The sequence below is a fragment of the Chlorocebus sabaeus genome, chromosome 1 (genome assembly GCF_047675955.1).
Source record: "Chlorocebus sabaeus isolate Y175 chromosome 1, mChlSab1.0.hap1, whole genome shotgun sequence".
Lineage (NCBI taxonomy): Eukaryota > Metazoa > Chordata > Mammalia > Primates > Cercopithecidae > Chlorocebus > Chlorocebus sabaeus.
In genome coordinates, this window is record NC_132904.1 from 46,188,347 (window position 1) to 46,204,632 (window position 16,286).

Consider the following 16,286-nt stretch of genomic DNA (forward strand, 5'->3'; position numbering starts at 1 on the left):
ACTTGTAATCCCACCTACTTGGGAGGCTGAAGCAGGAGAATTGCTTGAACCTGGGAGGTGGAGGTTTCAGTAACCCCAGGTTGTGCCACTGCACTCCAGCCTGGGCAACAGAGGGAGACTCCATCTCAAAAAAATAAAAAATAAATGAATTTAAAATTTTTAAAAACTTAAGAAATAATTTTGTTTTGGAAAAAATCGATGGAGAAATTGTCAGTACATTAAAAAATTAAGCAACTATGGAGAAAGTAAAAAATCTTATTAAATAGATATCCCAATTTCATAGATGTGAAGATTAGCGGTTCTCCTCAAATTGATCTATAGGGTCAATGCAGTTCTTGGAAACTTCAAACTGATTCTAAAATTCATTTAGAAGAGCAGAAGGCCAAGGATAACCTTGACATTATTATGAAAAAAGAATAGATATGAGGGCTGGGCGTGGTGTGGCTCACGCCTATAATCCCAGCACTTGGGAGGCTGAGGTGGGTGGGTCACTTGAGGTCAGGAGTTCGAGACCAGCCTGGCCAACATGGTGAAACCTCCTCTCCACTAAAAAATATAAAAACTGGGCATGGTGGTGGGCACCTGTAGCCCCAGTCACTTGGGAGGCTGAGGCAGGAGAATCGCTTGAACCCAGGAGGCAGAGGTTGCAGTGAGCTGAGAATGCGCCACTATGCCCCAGCCTGAGCCACAGAGCAATAGTCTGTCTCAAAAAAAAAAATAAGAAGAAGAAGAAAGAAAGAATAGATGATAGATTTGAGGACTTGCTCTACCAAATATCAGTACTGGCAAGTAAAATTTAGTGTGGCATTGGTGTGGAATAGACTAACCAGTGAAACAGACTAAAGGGCCTAGAATCGTAGTCATACATGTTTGGAAATGCAGTATAAAACAGAAGACATTGCAGATAACTGGCGAAAGGAGAATGCAGAGAAAACTGAATATCCACATGGGAAAAATGAAATTGTACCTTGTATTCCTACCTTACGCCAAACATAAAAATTTCCAGTGGATTAAAGACCTAAATGTAAAAGACAACTTTAAAACCTAAAAATATAAATGTTACTGGCTCAGAATATGCAGACCATTTTAAAATAATACACAAGTAAGAGACAAATTCAACTATATTAAAATTAAGAACAGAAGACACTGTGAAGAAGGTGAAGAGGCAGCCAGGCGCGGTGGCTCACACCTGTGTAATCTCAGAACTTTGGGAGGCCAAGATAAGCAGATCTGTTGAGTCCAGTAGTTATGGCAAGACCCTATCTCATTTTTTTAAAAAAGAAAATGAGGAGGCAAGATACAAACTTAGAGAAGCTATCTGTAGCACACATAACTGACAAAGTGTTGATATCTAAAATATATAAAGCATGCCTACAAATCAATATTAAAACCAATAAATAGGCCGGGCGTGGTGGCACACACCTGTAATCCCAGCACTTTGGGAAGCTGAGACGGACAGATCACAAGGTCAGAAATTCGAGACCAGCCTGGCCAACATAATGAAACCCTGTCTCTACTAAAAATACAAAAATTAGCCGTGCATGGTGGCTTGTGCCTGTAGTCCCAGCTACTCGGGAGGCTGAGACAGGAGAATCACTTGAACCTGGGAGGTGGAGATTGTGGTGAGCCAAGATCGTGCCACTGCACTCCAGCCTGGGCAACAGAATGAGACTCGGTCTCAAAAAAACAGAAAACAAACAAACAGTAAATAGAGAATTGGGCAAAAGATATAAATGAGCATATTTTTAAAAACAGGAACAAAATCACTAATCACATTTCAATTGTTAGTAGCCACATGTGGTTTGTGGCTATCATATTGGACAATGTATGTATAGATTATTTCCATTATGGCAGAAAGCTTTGTCATACAGCTCTGTATCGTAAGTGGGTGGGTCAATTCACTAGTACTTATTATTCTTCAAAAAGTGTGTGCTTTTTCTTTTTTTAAAAAAAGATAGAGTCTTGCTGTGTCTCCCAGGCTGGAGTACAATGGCACCATCATAGCTTACTGCAGCCTCAAACTCTTGGGCTCAATTGATTCCCCTGCCTCAGCTTCTGGAGGTAGCTAGGACCGCAGGCAACATCACCACATCTGACCAATTTTTATTTTTATTTTTGTAGAGACAGTGTCTTGCTATGTTGCCCAGGCTGGTCTCGAACTGCTGACCTCAAGTGATCCTCTGTCCAAAAAACTGGGATTACAGATGTGAGCCACCATGCCCAGCCACATAAGTATATTCCTTCATTTATATTAAGTGTTACATTTAGAGAGATTACCTAGTTCCCTAATTCCTATTTTCTGCTCCTCCAGCTGAGTTCTGTCGGAGAGGCAACTTAACCTAGATTTGCTCACTCATAAAATGGTAATACGGCGGTGGCTCACACCTGTAATCTCAACACTTTGGGAGGCTGAGGCGGGTGGATCACCTGAGGTCAGGAGTTCAAGATCAGCCTGACCAACATGGAGAAACCTCGTCTCTACTAAAAATACAAAATTAGCTGGGTGTGGTGGTGCATACCTGTAATCCCAGCTACTTGGGAGGCCGAGGCAGGAGAATCACTTGAAGCTGGGAGGTGGAGGTTGCGGTGAGCCGAGATTGCGCCATTGCACTCCAGCGTGAGCAACAAGAGTGAAACTATGTCTCAAAAAAAAAAAAAAAAAGTTATACTGGACTTGTTCTATAAGATTCCTTCCTGCTAAAAATTTCTTTTAATAAATGATACTACAAAGTATTATTATTCTTCAGTGTGTCCTACATTTGAGCAAAGTCATATAAGAATACTCTTGAAATATCAGTCTTCTGGGCCAAGTGCGGTGGCTCATGCCTGTAATCCCAGCACTTTGGGAGGCCGAGGCAGGTGGATCATCTGAGGTGAAGAGTTCGAGACCAGCCTGGCCAACATGATAAAACCCTATCTCCACTAAAAATACAAAAAAGCCAGACATGGTGGCTGGTGCCTGTAATCCCAGCTACTTGGGAAGCTCAGGCAGGAGAATTGCTTGAACCCAGGAGGCGGAGGTTGCAGTGAGCCAAAATAGCACCACTGCACTCCAGCCTGGGCAACAAGAGCGAAACTCAGTTAAAAAAAAAAAAAACTGGGCATGATGGCTCACATCTGTAATCCTAGCACTTTGGGAGGCCGAGGCAGGTGGCTCACTTAAGCTCAGGAGTTTGAGACCAGCCTGGCCTACTTGGTGAAACCCAGTTTCTAGTAAAGATAAAAATTAGCCAGGTGTGGTGGTGTGCACCTGTAATCCCAGCTACTCAGGAGGCTGAGGCAGGAGAATTGCTTGAACCCGGGAGATGGAGGTTACAGTGAGCCGAGTTCATACCATTGCACTCCACTCTGGGTGACAGGGTGAGACTGCCTCTCAGAAAAAAGAGAAAAGAAATATCAGTCTTCTGAATACACTGTAGTACAGCGGGCAAATTTAAAATTTTATTAAACTCAATTTTTCAGTCTTAATTTTATAACCATGTTTAGAATCTCTTGGACCACTTTCTTCTTTAGTGAAGTACTTGTACCCTTTAAGCACATGGCACTGCTTGAGGCACATTTCTTGAGAGAATGTTATGCAGAATTTTTACTGGTGAGGACCAGTATGAAATCTGTCTTAATATTACATTAAGAAGATATGCTGTTTAATATGTAGTGAAAATAAGGCTGGGTGTGGTGGCTCACACCTGTAATCCCAGCACTTTGGGATGGTGAAGCAGGTAGATCCCTTGAGCCCAAGAGTTCAAGACCAGCCTTGGCAACATGGTGAAACCCCATCTCTATGAAAAATACCAAAAAATTATCCAGGCATGGTGGCACGCACCTGATTGTGCCACTGCACTCCAGCCTGGGTGACATAGTGAGACCCTGTCTCCAAAAAAAAAAAAAAAATATATATATATATAGTATTTTCCTTGGGACAGATAAAATAGGTCCTTTTTGGCAAGGTAGGGGGGTGTCAAAACAAAACAGCAAATGAAATATTTAATAGTAACATTTGGGTTTTTAAGTCCGGAGAAGAGTGCTTTTGCTGCCTTTGAGAGACTTGTGTAGCAGTTTTGCAATTAAATCAATTCTAGTGTAGCCTTATATAGCTATTAATAATCATGTTCTTCAGTGATTTTAAGGATGTAAAAAATAGTGGAAAATGAAGCAAATTGTATTTGTTGATAATATGTATATTCCAGGTGTCAACAATGCAGCCTTTTGTACATTTGTGTAGTGTTTGGAGTTGAGGTGACTTCATTCAGTTTTGTTTACAATGAATCATGTGCACTGAATCTAGGACTCACTTTGCCCAGCAGACTAAACAAGTCTGTTTTAGTTAATGCTAATCATTTCTTAGTTTTGATGCTCAATGCTGTGGATCATATTTACTTTCTATGTCTACTCTACTCATATAAATCTGCCTATTTCCTAACTCCTATCCAAAAAACATTATCAAAGGCACACCCTGTACTAAGTACTGTGAAGAGATAGAACAATGAGTGAAAGACGATTCCTGCTCTCGAGTTGTTTATAGTCAGACTTCTCTTCTAGCAAATTCTTCCCCATCTTAGAATGACCTTCCCTTTTCCCCCTAATTTTCTTTTTTTTTTTGAGACAGAGTCTGGCTCTGTCGCTAGAGTGCAGCGAGGTGATCCCAGCTCACTGCAACCTCCACCTCCCCGGTTCAAGTGATTCTCCTGCCTCAGCCTCCCGAGTAGCTGGGATTACAGGTGCATGCCACCACGCCTGGCTAATTTTTGTATTTTTCGTTGAGACAGGATTTCACCATGTTGGCCAGTCTGTTCTCGAACTCCTGACCTCAAGTGATTTGCCTGCCTTGGCCTCCCAGTGTGCTGGGATTACAGGCTTAACCACTAATTTTCTATACCATTCTAGATTCTAGGCTGAAATGTAGATTCATCTTCTCCAGAGGTCTTTCTGTAACTTAGATGTTCTTTGTGTCAATTTGTAGTTTCCTGCCTGTACTTACTGTTGTATACATATTTTGTTTATTATCTCACTTTTACATATGTTTATTGTAAGACCTTCAGACGCACCTATTGAATTTGGTAGGCAGTAGAGCAATATCTTTTTTTTTTTTTTTTGAGATGGAGTTTCGCTCTTGTTGCCCAGGCTGGAGTGCAATGGCACGATCTTGACTCACTGCAACCTCCGCCTCCTGGGTTTAAGCTATTCTCCTGCCTTAGCCTCGCAAGTAGCTAGGATTACAGGCATCTGCCACCATACCCAGCTAATTTTGTTATTTTTAGTGGAGATGGGGGTTTCACCATGTTGGTCAGGCTAGTCTCGAACTCCTGACTTCAGGTGATCCACCCACCATAGCCTCCCAAAGTGCTGGGATTACAGGCATGAGCCACCGCGCCCGGCAAGCTGTATCTTTTTTGCGGGCAAACAACTTAAGGCTCTGAGAGAGGAAACAGGATCCACTAGCAATCTTCTTCCATTTTCTCCCAAACTCCCACAATCCTAGGTATCCACCAGTCTACTTTGTGTTTCTGTGTATTTGCCAGTTCAGGATATTGCATATACATGGAATCATAAAATATGTAGCCTTTGTGTCTCATTTCTTTTATTTTTAATTTTTCTTTTTTTTTTCTGGGAAGCACAGTCTCTGGCCAAGACCAGAGGCAGGCACTTCCTGTGACTATTTTCTTTCACTTAGCATAGCGTTTTTAAGGTTCATCCATGTTGTAGCATGTATTAGCCCTTTATTCCTTTTTGTGGTTGAATATTTCATTTTATGGATATGCCACATTTTATTTATCCATTCATTAGTTAATGGACATTTGGACTGTTTTCACTTTTTGGCTAGTATTAATAATGCTGGTATGAACAGTCGTATACAAGTTTTTGTGTAGATACCTGTTTTCATTTTTCTTGGGTGTATACCGAGAAGTGGAAGTGCTCAGTCATGTGGTAACCCTGAATCTGTGTTGAATCTTTTGAAGAACTACCAGGCTGTTTCCCAAAGCAGCTGCATCATTTTGCCACTGGCAGTGGTATATGTGTGAGAGTTCTGATTTCTTTACATCCTCTCCAACACTTGTTATTTTCTCCTTTTGGTTATAGCCTGTCTTTTGATTATAGTATGAATCCACCAGCTGTTTTGTTCTTTTTCCTGATTGTTTTGGCTATTCTGGGTCCCTTGAATTTCCATATGAATTTTAGAGTCTGTACATCTTTGCCAAAAAAAAAAAAAAAAAAGGGCAGCTGGGCTTTTGATAGGGACTGTGTTGAATCTGTTGAGGAAAATTGTCATCTTAACAATACTATCTTCAAATCCATGAACAAGGGATGCTTTCCATTTACTTTGTTCTATTTTATTTTTTTCAACAATGTTCTGTAGTTTTCAGAGTCGAAGTTTTGTACCTTTTTACATTTATTCCTAAATATTTTATTCTTTTTGGTGCCATTGTAAAAGGAACTGTTGTCTCAAATACATTTTCAGAATGGTAAACTCTTAATATACTTATTTTCTTTCATTTAAACCTCAACGCAGCATAAGAGGTAAGTATTATTTATTTTTGTAGATGAGAAAATAAGCTTAAATAATTTAAATGATTTTGCCCCCAAGACAACCAAGTTAGTATCTCTGAGAAGACATCTGGATAAATGAAGAAGCAGTTCACACACCTGACTACAAAACCTTACATGATTTTGTTTTCCATTTGAAACCCAGCATGCAGTGCCAGGAAGGTGGGAGGGGAAAGTCGAGGTGTCTCAAGTGAATAAGTCACGCCAAAAAGACAGTTGGATCTTGAATGGTGGTGAGAGGGGTGATTCATTCTGCCTTCTCTCTCTGGAGGTGTTTGGAGGCAGTTTGATTTAGAGATTAAAGACCCTGGTCCTGGCTTTGAGCTCTGGCTTCACTATTTAACTTGCTATCAAACTCAGCAAGTTACTTTGATTCTCTAGCTTTCGTTTTCTTCTGCTGCTCCTATAGAGCAGTTGTAAAGCCCTCCCTGCCTCGTAGGGGTGTTGTTAAAAAGATTAAATCAAATACCATTCATGTTTGTAAAGCTCAGAGCTCAGGGCCCAGTACACGGTAAATTGTCAGTTAAATGTTAACTGCAGGCCAGGCGTGGTGGCTCACTCCTGTAACCACAGCACTTTGGGAGGCCGAGGCGGGTGGATCAGGAAGTCAGGAGTTTGAGACCAGCCTGACCAACATAGCGAAACCCTGTCTCTACTAAAAGTACAAAAAATTAGGCGTGGTGGCGCATGCCTGTAATCCCAGCAACTCGGGAGGTTGAGGCAGGAGAATCGCTTAAACCCAGGAGATAGAGGTTGCAGTGAGCTGAGATCCCACCACTGCATTCCAACCTGGGCAACAGAGCGAGACTGTCTCAAAAAAAAAAAGTTAACTGCAATTGTTCTTTTATAAGCTTTATTCTTACTACATGCTTATGCTTATTTTTCTCTTTTCAGTACAAGTTCAGGGACCTAACTGTGGAAGAACTAAAGAATGTAAATGTATTTTTCCCACATTTCAAATATTCCATGGACACCTATGGTAAGAATCATATCCTCTAGTTTAAATGCTGCATTATTTGAACTACTAATTTTTGGTCCTAAAGAGCTGCAAAATTGTAATTTCTTGTTTTCTCTTTTATCCTCTGATTTTCAGCTATACTTTATAAACTGCAATTTCTGAGAAAGCTTAAATTAATACAGTATTTTGTATCAGTATTAGTTTTCTTGTATTAGTTTTCTATTGCTGCTGTAACAAACTACCACAAACTTAGTGGCTTTAAAAAACACACATTTACTATGTTACAATTCTGTAGGGCAAGAAGTCCAACAAGAACTTCTATAGCTTAGAAAGTGAACTAGAGGTTTGACTTGGCTAAAATCCAGCTGTGAGCTGCCTTTGTTTCTGGAGGCTCTGGGAGATAATCTGTTTCCTTGCCTTTTTCAGTTTCTAGAGGTCACCCACATTCCTGGGCTCTTGGTCTCCTTTCTGTGTCTTCAAAGCCAGCAGTGTTGCATGTCTCTAACCATTCTTCTGTAGTCAAATCGCCCTCTGACCACAGCTGGGAAAGATTCTCTGCTTTTTTTTTTTTTTTTTGAGACAGAGTCTCCCTCTGTCACCCAGGCTCGAGTGCAGTGGCGCAGTCTCAGCTCACTGCAAGCTCCACCTCCCGGGTTCACGCCATTCTCCTGCCTCAGCCTCCCGAGTAGCTGGGACTACAGGTGCCCACCATGCCCAGGTAATTTTTGTATATTTAGTAGAGACGGGGTTTCACCTTGTTGACCAGGATGGTCTCAATCTCCTGACCTCGTGATCCGCCGACCTCAGCCTCCCAAAGTGCTGGGATTACAGGTGTGAGCCACCACACTCGGCCAGATATCTCTACTTTTAAGGACCAGCGTGATTAGATTAGACCCACCCCAGTAATACCGGATAATTTCTTCATCTCAGACTCCTTAATTTTTTTAAGGTTAGCCAAGTGATCAGAGTCACTAATCACATCTAAAAAGTCCCTTTGCCAAGTAAGGTGACATATTCACAGGTTCCAAGGGTTGGATATGGACATCTTTGGAGGACCTTATTCCGCCTATCATATATATGGTTGATTCTAAATTATTAACAGTTTTAGTTATCTTGTTCACTTAATAGTAAGAATTTAGTTATCTAAGAAATATTTTACTTTATTCTTTTTTTTTTTTTTTGAGACAGAGTCTTGCTCTGTTGCCCAGGCTGGAGTGCAGTGGCACGATCTCAGCTCACTGCAACCTCTGCCTCCTAGGTTCAAGCAATTCTCCTGCCTCAGCCTTCCAAGTAGCTGGGATTACTGACATGCACCACCACTCCTGGCTAATTTTTGTATTTTTAGTAGAGATGGGGTTTTGCCATGTTGGCCAGGCTGGTCTCAAACTCCTGACCTCAGGATGATCCTCCTGCCTCTGCCTCCCAAAGTGTTGGGATTACAGGTGTGAGCCACCCCTCCCGGTCTATTAGCTTTCAAAAATTTCTGACTACAGCCTGCAGTTGGAAGTATATTTTATATCATTATCCCATATGCACATAACTAAATACTGTGTCCACTTTGACATTTTCTGTTCCATCCCATTTTAAAAATTTTAATTAAATTAATTAATTAATTAATTTTGAGATAGATCCTCGCTCTGTTGCCCAGGCTGGAGTGCAGTGGTATGATCCTGGCTTACTGCAACCTCTGCCTCATGGGTTGAAGCAATTCTCCTGCCTCAGCCTCCTGAGTAGCTGGAATTACAGATGCGTGCCACCATGCCCAGATAATTTTTATATTTTTAGTAAAGTTGGGGTTTTGCTATGTTGGCCAGGCTGGTCTCGATATCCTGGCCTCAAGTGATCTGCTCGCCTTGGCCTCCCAGATTGTTGGGATTACAAGTGTGAGCCACTGTGCCCGGCCCCATTTTATTCCACTTAAAAATAAATGCTGAACTAGCGCAGGAACAGAAAACCAAATACCGCGTGTTCTCACTTATAAGTAGGAGCTAGGCAGGGCGCAGTGGCTCACGTCTGTAATCCCAGCACTTTGGGAGGCTGAGGCAGGTAGATCACACCGTCAGGAGATCGAGACCATCCTGACCAACACGGTGAAACCCTGCCTCTACTAAAATAAAAAAAAAATTAGCTGGGCGTGGTGATGTGCACCTGTTGTCCCAGCTACTCAGAAGGCTGAGGCAGGGGAATTGCTTAAACCCAGGAGGCGGAGATTGCAGTGAGCTGAGATTGCGCCACTGCACTCCAAGCCTGGCAACAGAGCGAGACTCTGTCTCAATAAATAAATAAATAAATAAATAAATAAATGGAAGCTAAATGATGAGAACTCATAAACACAAAGAAGGAAACAAGAGACTAGGGTCTACTTGAGGATGGAACATGGGAGGGGAGAAAAGAGTAGAAAAGATAACTTGGAAACTGGGCCTCATACTTAGGTGATGAAATAAATCTGCACAACAAATCCCCACAATATGAGTTTACCTATGTAACAAACCTTCACATGTACCCCCAAACCTAAAATACAAGTTGTTTTAAAAATTATGTATCATATTAATAAAGTAAACATGCCAAAATAAATAAATAAATACAAATGCTTGTTAAAATTCAGGACCCAAGAATTAGTCAAAATTCACATTTTCAAAAACTGCTTTATTCTGCATGTATATGTTTTAAATTTCAGTTAGATTAAGAAAATGTTCAGATAAATTCAGATTATATAAATTCAGATTTATATAATAGACATCTTGAGGAGTTATTGAAGTGTTTGGTTTTTGCTGTTTTTTTTTTTGAGATGGAGTCTCGCTCTGTTGCCTAGGCGGGAGTGCAGTGGCGCGATCTCGGCTCACCACAACCTCCGCTTCCTGGGTTCAAGCAATTCTTCTGCCTCAGCCTCTCGAGTAGCTGACACTTCAGGCGCATGCCACCACACCCGGCTAATATTTTGTGTTTTTAGTAGAGATAGAGTTTCACCGTGTTAGCCAGGATGGTCTTGATCTCCTGACCTCATGATCCGCATGCCTCGGCCTCCCAAAGTGCTGGAGTTACAGGTGTGAGCCACCGCACCTGGCGTACTGAAGTATTGATTAGCACAATAGCATAGGCTTACATATGTGGCACATAATTGTGTATGTGGAAGAAATTACTAGATTCTAGGCTGGGCGAGGTGGCTCACACCTGTAATCCCAGCACTATGGAAGGCCGAGGCAGGTGGATCACTTGAGGCCAGGAGTTTGAGACCAGCCTGGCCAACATGATGAAACCCTGTTTCTACTAAAAATACAAAAAAAATAGCTCGGTATGGTGCCATGCACCTGTAATCCCAGCTTCTCAGGAGGCTGAGGCAGGAGAATTGCTTGAACCGGGAGGCGGAGGTTGCAGTAAGCCGAGATTGGTCCACCGGACTCCAGCATGGGCAACCAAGTGAGACCCTCTCTCAAAAAAAAGAAATTATTAGATTCTGATTCATCAGTGACTGGTCTCTTGATTAGCACCTAGTTATTTGGTGCTATGTAAGTGCCTGGAATGAGGGATATAATAGCTACTGTTTATTGAATGCCAGATATTCTTCCAAATGTTTTATCTACATCATCATTATTATTATTATTTTTGGTACAGAGTCTTGCTCTGTTACCCAGGCTGGAGTGCAGTGGCGTAATCTCGGCTCACTGCAACCTCCACCTCCTGGGTTCAAGTGATTCTGCTATCTCAGCCTCCTGAGTAGTGAAGGGGTGGCGTGCCCCTCTACACCTGTGGGCGTTTCTCATTAGGTGGAAGCGTTTCTCATTAGGTGGAACGAGAGACTTGAGAAAAGAAATGAGACACAGAGACAAAACATAGAGAAAGAAAAAGTGGGCCCAGGGGACCGGCGCTCAGCATACAGAGGACCCACGCGGGCACCGGGTCTCTGAGTTCCCTCAGTATTTATTGATCATTATCTTTACCATCTTAGAAAAAGGGAAGTGGCAGGATAATAGGATCATCGTAGGGAGAAGGTCAGCAGTAAGACATATGAATAAAGATCTCTGTGACATAAGTTTAAGGAAAAGTGCTGTGCCTTGATATGCATATGCAAACATCTCCATAAACCTTTTTAGTGCATAAAGAGCAGCATTGCCGCCAGCGCGTGCCACCTTCAGCCCTAAGGCGGTTTTCTCCTTTCTCAGTAAACAGAACATACAATCGGGTTTTACACCGAGATGTTCCCCACCCAGGGACGGGCAGGAGACAGATGCTTTTCTCTATCTCAACTGCCAAGAGGCCTTCTTTCCTCTTGTACTTGTCCTCCTCAGCACAGACCCTTCACGGGTGTCAGACTGGGGGACGATCAGGTCTTTCCCAACCTTAGACAATACCTAGCTTTCCTAGGCAGAGGTCCCTGTGACCTTTGGCAGTGTACGTGTCCCTAGGTACTTGAGATTAAGAGAATGGTGATGACTTTTCACAAGCATACTGCTTTCAGGCACTTGTTTAACAAAGCACACCCTGCACAGCCCAGAATCCATTAAACCTTGAGTCACCACAGCACATGTCTCTTGCAAGGACAAGGTTGGGGGTAGGGTCACAGATTAACAGCATCTCAAATACAGAACAAAATGGAGTCTCTTGTGTCTACTTCTTTCTATATAGACACAGTACCAGTCTGATGTCTCTTTCTTTTCCCCACAAGTAGCTGGGATTATAGGCACCCACCGTGATGCCTGGTTAATTTTTGTATTTTCAGTAGAGACGGGGGTTTCACCATGTTGGCCAGACTGGTCTCGAACTCCTGACTTCAAGTGAGTCACCTCCCTCACCCTCCCAAAGTGCTGGGATTGCAGGTGTGAGTCACTGCGCCTGGCCTGTCAATATTATCTTAAATATTTTTTTTACAACCAAAGCTGTGTGGTATTATTGTCTTTATTTTGCAGATAAACTGAGACTCCAGGAGTTTAAATAGCTTGCTCAAGATTACACAGCTAGTAAGGGATGGAGTTGGGGTTTGTACTCATGTCTGTCTTGCACTCTGTTGTCTCTTTCCTCTATTTTTTTTTTTTTTTTTTTGAGACGGAGTTTTGTTCCTGTTGCCCAGGCTGGAGTACAGTGGCGCCATCTCAGCTCACTGCAACCTCCACCTCCCAGGTTCAAGCAGTCCTCCTGTCTCAGCCTCCTGAGTAGCTGGGATTATAGGCTTGCACCACCAAGCCCCGCTAATTTTTTGTATTTTTAGTAGAGACAGGGTTTCACCATGTTGGCCAGGCTCATCTCCAACTCCTGACCTCAAGTGATCCGCCCGCCTCGGCCTCCCAAAGTGTTGCGAATACAGGCGTGAGCCACTGCGCCTGGCCTTCTTTCCCCTTTCTAACAGGTTATTAAATCTATTTAGAATTTTTGCTTACTCTTATACAATGTCTTTCTTCACCATATAGTTTGATGCTTTATTGTGTCGATTACTTCTGATTCTCATTTCCCTATCTAGAGAAAGCGCTAATGCCATTAAACCCTCAAATTATAGGATTAATATTGTCAATGCACATTTTTTATTGAAGACAATGACAGTAACGCATCACAGTCACTTCTATTTTGGCTTTTTAAATATTTTGCTTAGACAATGAATATTCATACTAGTAGTTTCTCTACCCTATTTCTAGGTGGTTCTGTGTCCTTGAGTAACAAACCCTATTCCACTCCTGTTTCCATTTAGTTTTTGCTAGTGGTCCCTTCATTCATTGTTACCTTTCCTTCATATAATTCAAGGTAAACACTTATACTGACGTATACTCTTGGCCCTTGGGTTTTCTGTATCAGCCTGTGCTATGGTCTGAATGTTTGTGTCCCTGCAAGTTCATATGCTGATCCTAACCCACAAGGTGATGGTATTAGGAGGGGGGCCTTTGGGCCCTCATGAATGAGACTGGTGTCTTCATAAAAGAGCCCATGGCCGGGCGCAGTGACTCACACCTATAATCGCAGCACTTTGGGAGGCCGAGGTGGGTGTATCAATTGAGGTCAGGAGTTCGAGACCAGACTGGCCAACATAGTGAAACCCTATCTCTACTAAAAATACAAGAAAATTAGCCGGGCATGGTGGTGGGTGCCTGTAATCCCAACTACTAGGGAGGCTGACGCAGGAGAATTGCTTGAACCTGGGAGGCGGAGGTTGCAGTAAGCTGAGATTGTGCCACTGCACTCCAGCCTGCCTGGGCAACACAGCGAGACTCCATTAAACAAAAAAAAAGCCCTGAGAGAGACTCCTTGCTTCGTCCACCTCGCCCTTCCCACCATGTTAGGACACAACAAAAAGACAGCTGCATATATACCAGGAAGCAGGCCCTCACCAGACACCAAATCTGCTAGCACCTTGGCCTCAAACTTTCCAGGCTCTAGACTGTGAGAAATAAATTTTGCTGTTTATAAGCCACCCAGTCAATGGTATTTTGTTACTGGAACGTGAATAGACTAACACAGCCTGGTTTCCTCTTGCTGCTTTCTAATAGGTTATGAAATCTATTTAAAATTTGTTCTTCGTCTGCTCAAATAATATAGCTACTGAAGTACTAAAAGAACTGCACTCCAAGATAGTTTGATTGTTTGAGACCAGAGATAGTGTTTTCTGTACTCAATCCTGAGATTAGGGCATTGATTCTCTATCAGTGTGTCCCAGTTATTGATGGGAAAGTTGAAATTTCAGAGATATGAATGTTGAAAAAAGGTTGAGAATAATGGAATTAGAGAAACCAAGGAAAGTAATTATTGATATAACAGGTTGCTTTAGAAAGCAATGCTGGCAGTTTTTCTTCTGATTCTAAAAGTGACTATAAATGATTTTGTTACATGTGATAATTTTTTGTCCGTTTGTTTTTTGCGGGAGACTGGAGGTTGGTTGGTTGGTTGGTTTGAGACGTAGTCACTGTCTGTTGCCCAGGCTGAAGTGCAGTGGCATGATCTCAGCTCACTGCAGCCTCCCCCTCCTGGGTTCAAGTAATTCTCATGCGTCAGCCTCTCCAGTAGCTGGAACTACAGGTGCATGCCACCATGCCCTGCTAATTTTTGTATTTTTAGTAGAGACGAGGTTTCACCATGTTGGCCACGCTGGTCTTGAACTCCTGACCTCAAGTGATCCACCCACTTCGGCCTCCCAAAGTGCTAGGATTACAGGCATGAGCCACTGTGCCAGACCTGGAATTTTACTGTTGCTCAAATCAGTCTCCCTGAGCATTCTGAGATCAGTTTTTAATGACAGCTTGGTGGGTGGGGGAAGCCAGTGAGCCAGGAGTGCTGATTGGTTAGGTAGAAGATGAAATCATGGGAAGTTGAAGTTGTCCTCTTGCTCTAAGTCACCTCCCAGGTTGGGGTCACAAGATCAGATGAGCCAGTTTATCAATCTGGGTGGTGCCAGCTGATCCATCAAGTGTACAGCCTGCAAAATAAGCACTGATCTTAGGAGCAGTTTAGGGAGGACCAGAATCTTGTAAGCCTCCAAGTGCACGATTACTAAACCATAATTTTTATTTTATTTTACTTTATTTTTCTGAGACAGAGTCTCACTGTGTTGCCCAGTCTGGAGTGCAGTGGCGCAATCTTGGCTCACTGCAACCTCTGCCTCCTGGCTTCAAGTTATTCTCCTGCCTCAGCCTCCCAAGCAGCTCAGACCCACCACACCCGGCTAATTTTTGTATTTTTGTAGAGATGGGGTTTCATCATGTTGCCCAAGCTGGTCTTGAACTTCTGACCTCAAGTAATCCACCTGCCTTGGCCTCCCAAAGTGCTGGGGTTACAGGTGTGAGCCACCATGCCCGGCCATAAACCGTAATTTTTAATTTTGTGGCTAATTTGTTAGTCCTACAAGGGCAGTCTAGTCCCCAGACAAGAAGGAAGTTTGTTTTGCGAAAGGGCTGTTACTGTCTTTGTTTTAAACTATAAATTATAAATTAAGTTCTTTCCAAAGTGAGTTCAGCCTATGCCCAGGAAAGAACAAGGACAGCTTAAAGTTTAGAAGGAAGATGGAGTCGGTTAGGTTAGATCTCTTACACTGTCTCAGTCATCATTTTGCAAAGGCAATTTCAATCCTCCCTTTGGGTTTTTAAAACACCTTAATCTTAAGGTGTTGGCTAATGAAAATGGGAAAAGGCCGTCGATCACTCTGGCTTCTTCCTGCTGACGGGGCGTAGTGGAGGTAGGTGTTGACCCCGAGGTGAGAGGAGTAGAACCACTTTGCAACTGACATGTGACAATTATTTAATAATGGCCCCAAATATTATAGTACTTCTTAAAAGTTTTCACATTCTGTCATACAATCGTTATGACAACTTGGTAAGACAGTCTTATTATCTTTATTTTATAAATGATGAAGCTGAAGATCAAAGACGATTAAAGTCACCAAAAGTCACATTCCTCTAAGTGGGGAAGGTGGCCCTAGAACTTGGGGTTTCAGTATCAAAGGCCTGTATTCTTTCAGCTACCGTTACTGCTTTCTAAGTAAACAACATCTAATCATTTCCTCTTGTTGACAGATTTACCGATTCCTAGATTATGTTTAGAGATTGTGTGTGTATTTGTGTGTGTATTCATGAGCACACACGTGCACACTTACATACTTTACTACAATTCTTTCTCTTTCTGATTGCACATTTTGGGGCTTTTTTTTTTCTTCTAGTTTTTAAAGATAGTTCCCAGAAAGACCTGCTGAATTTTACTGGCACAATTCCTGTGATGTATCAGGGTAAGTGTGGAAGTTGAAAAAACGTGAGTTTTCTAAAAGACCAGTTCATTTAATAACTTACATTTGTTTATGCCATAACATTCTTAAAGT

General features: G+C 42.3%; 1 protein-coding gene and 1 long non-coding RNA gene across 7 annotated transcripts in view; one reads left to right on the forward strand and one right to left on the reverse strand.

Moving 5' to 3' along the window:
• UEVLD (UEV and lactate/malate dehyrogenase domains) overlaps nt 1–16,286 on the forward strand; it is a 70,026-nt gene that overhangs the window by 2,398 nt on the left and 51,342 nt on the right. For 4 of the 6 annotated variants that reach the window (XM_073017828.1, XM_073017829.1, XM_008004740.3 and 1 more), the window contains 2 exons: nt 7,438–7,522; nt 16,131–16,196. In XM_073017828.1, the coding sequence (XP_072873929.1) occupies nt 7,438–7,522; nt 16,131–16,196 (151 nt within the window). The remainder of the gene's footprint in view (nt 1–7,437; nt 7,523–16,130; nt 16,197–16,286) is intronic. The other 2 variants (XM_008004750.3, XM_008004730.3) reach the window with 2 other exon arrangements.
• The window catches only part of LOC103239125 (uncharacterized), a 56,099-nt gene continuing 54,208 nt past the window's right edge, over nt 14,396–16,286 (reverse strand). Inside the window, exon 3 of the long non-coding RNA XR_012093571.1 lies at nt 14,396–14,894. This is a non-coding gene — a long non-coding RNA (uncharacterized lncRNA). The remainder of the gene's footprint in view (nt 14,895–16,286) is intronic.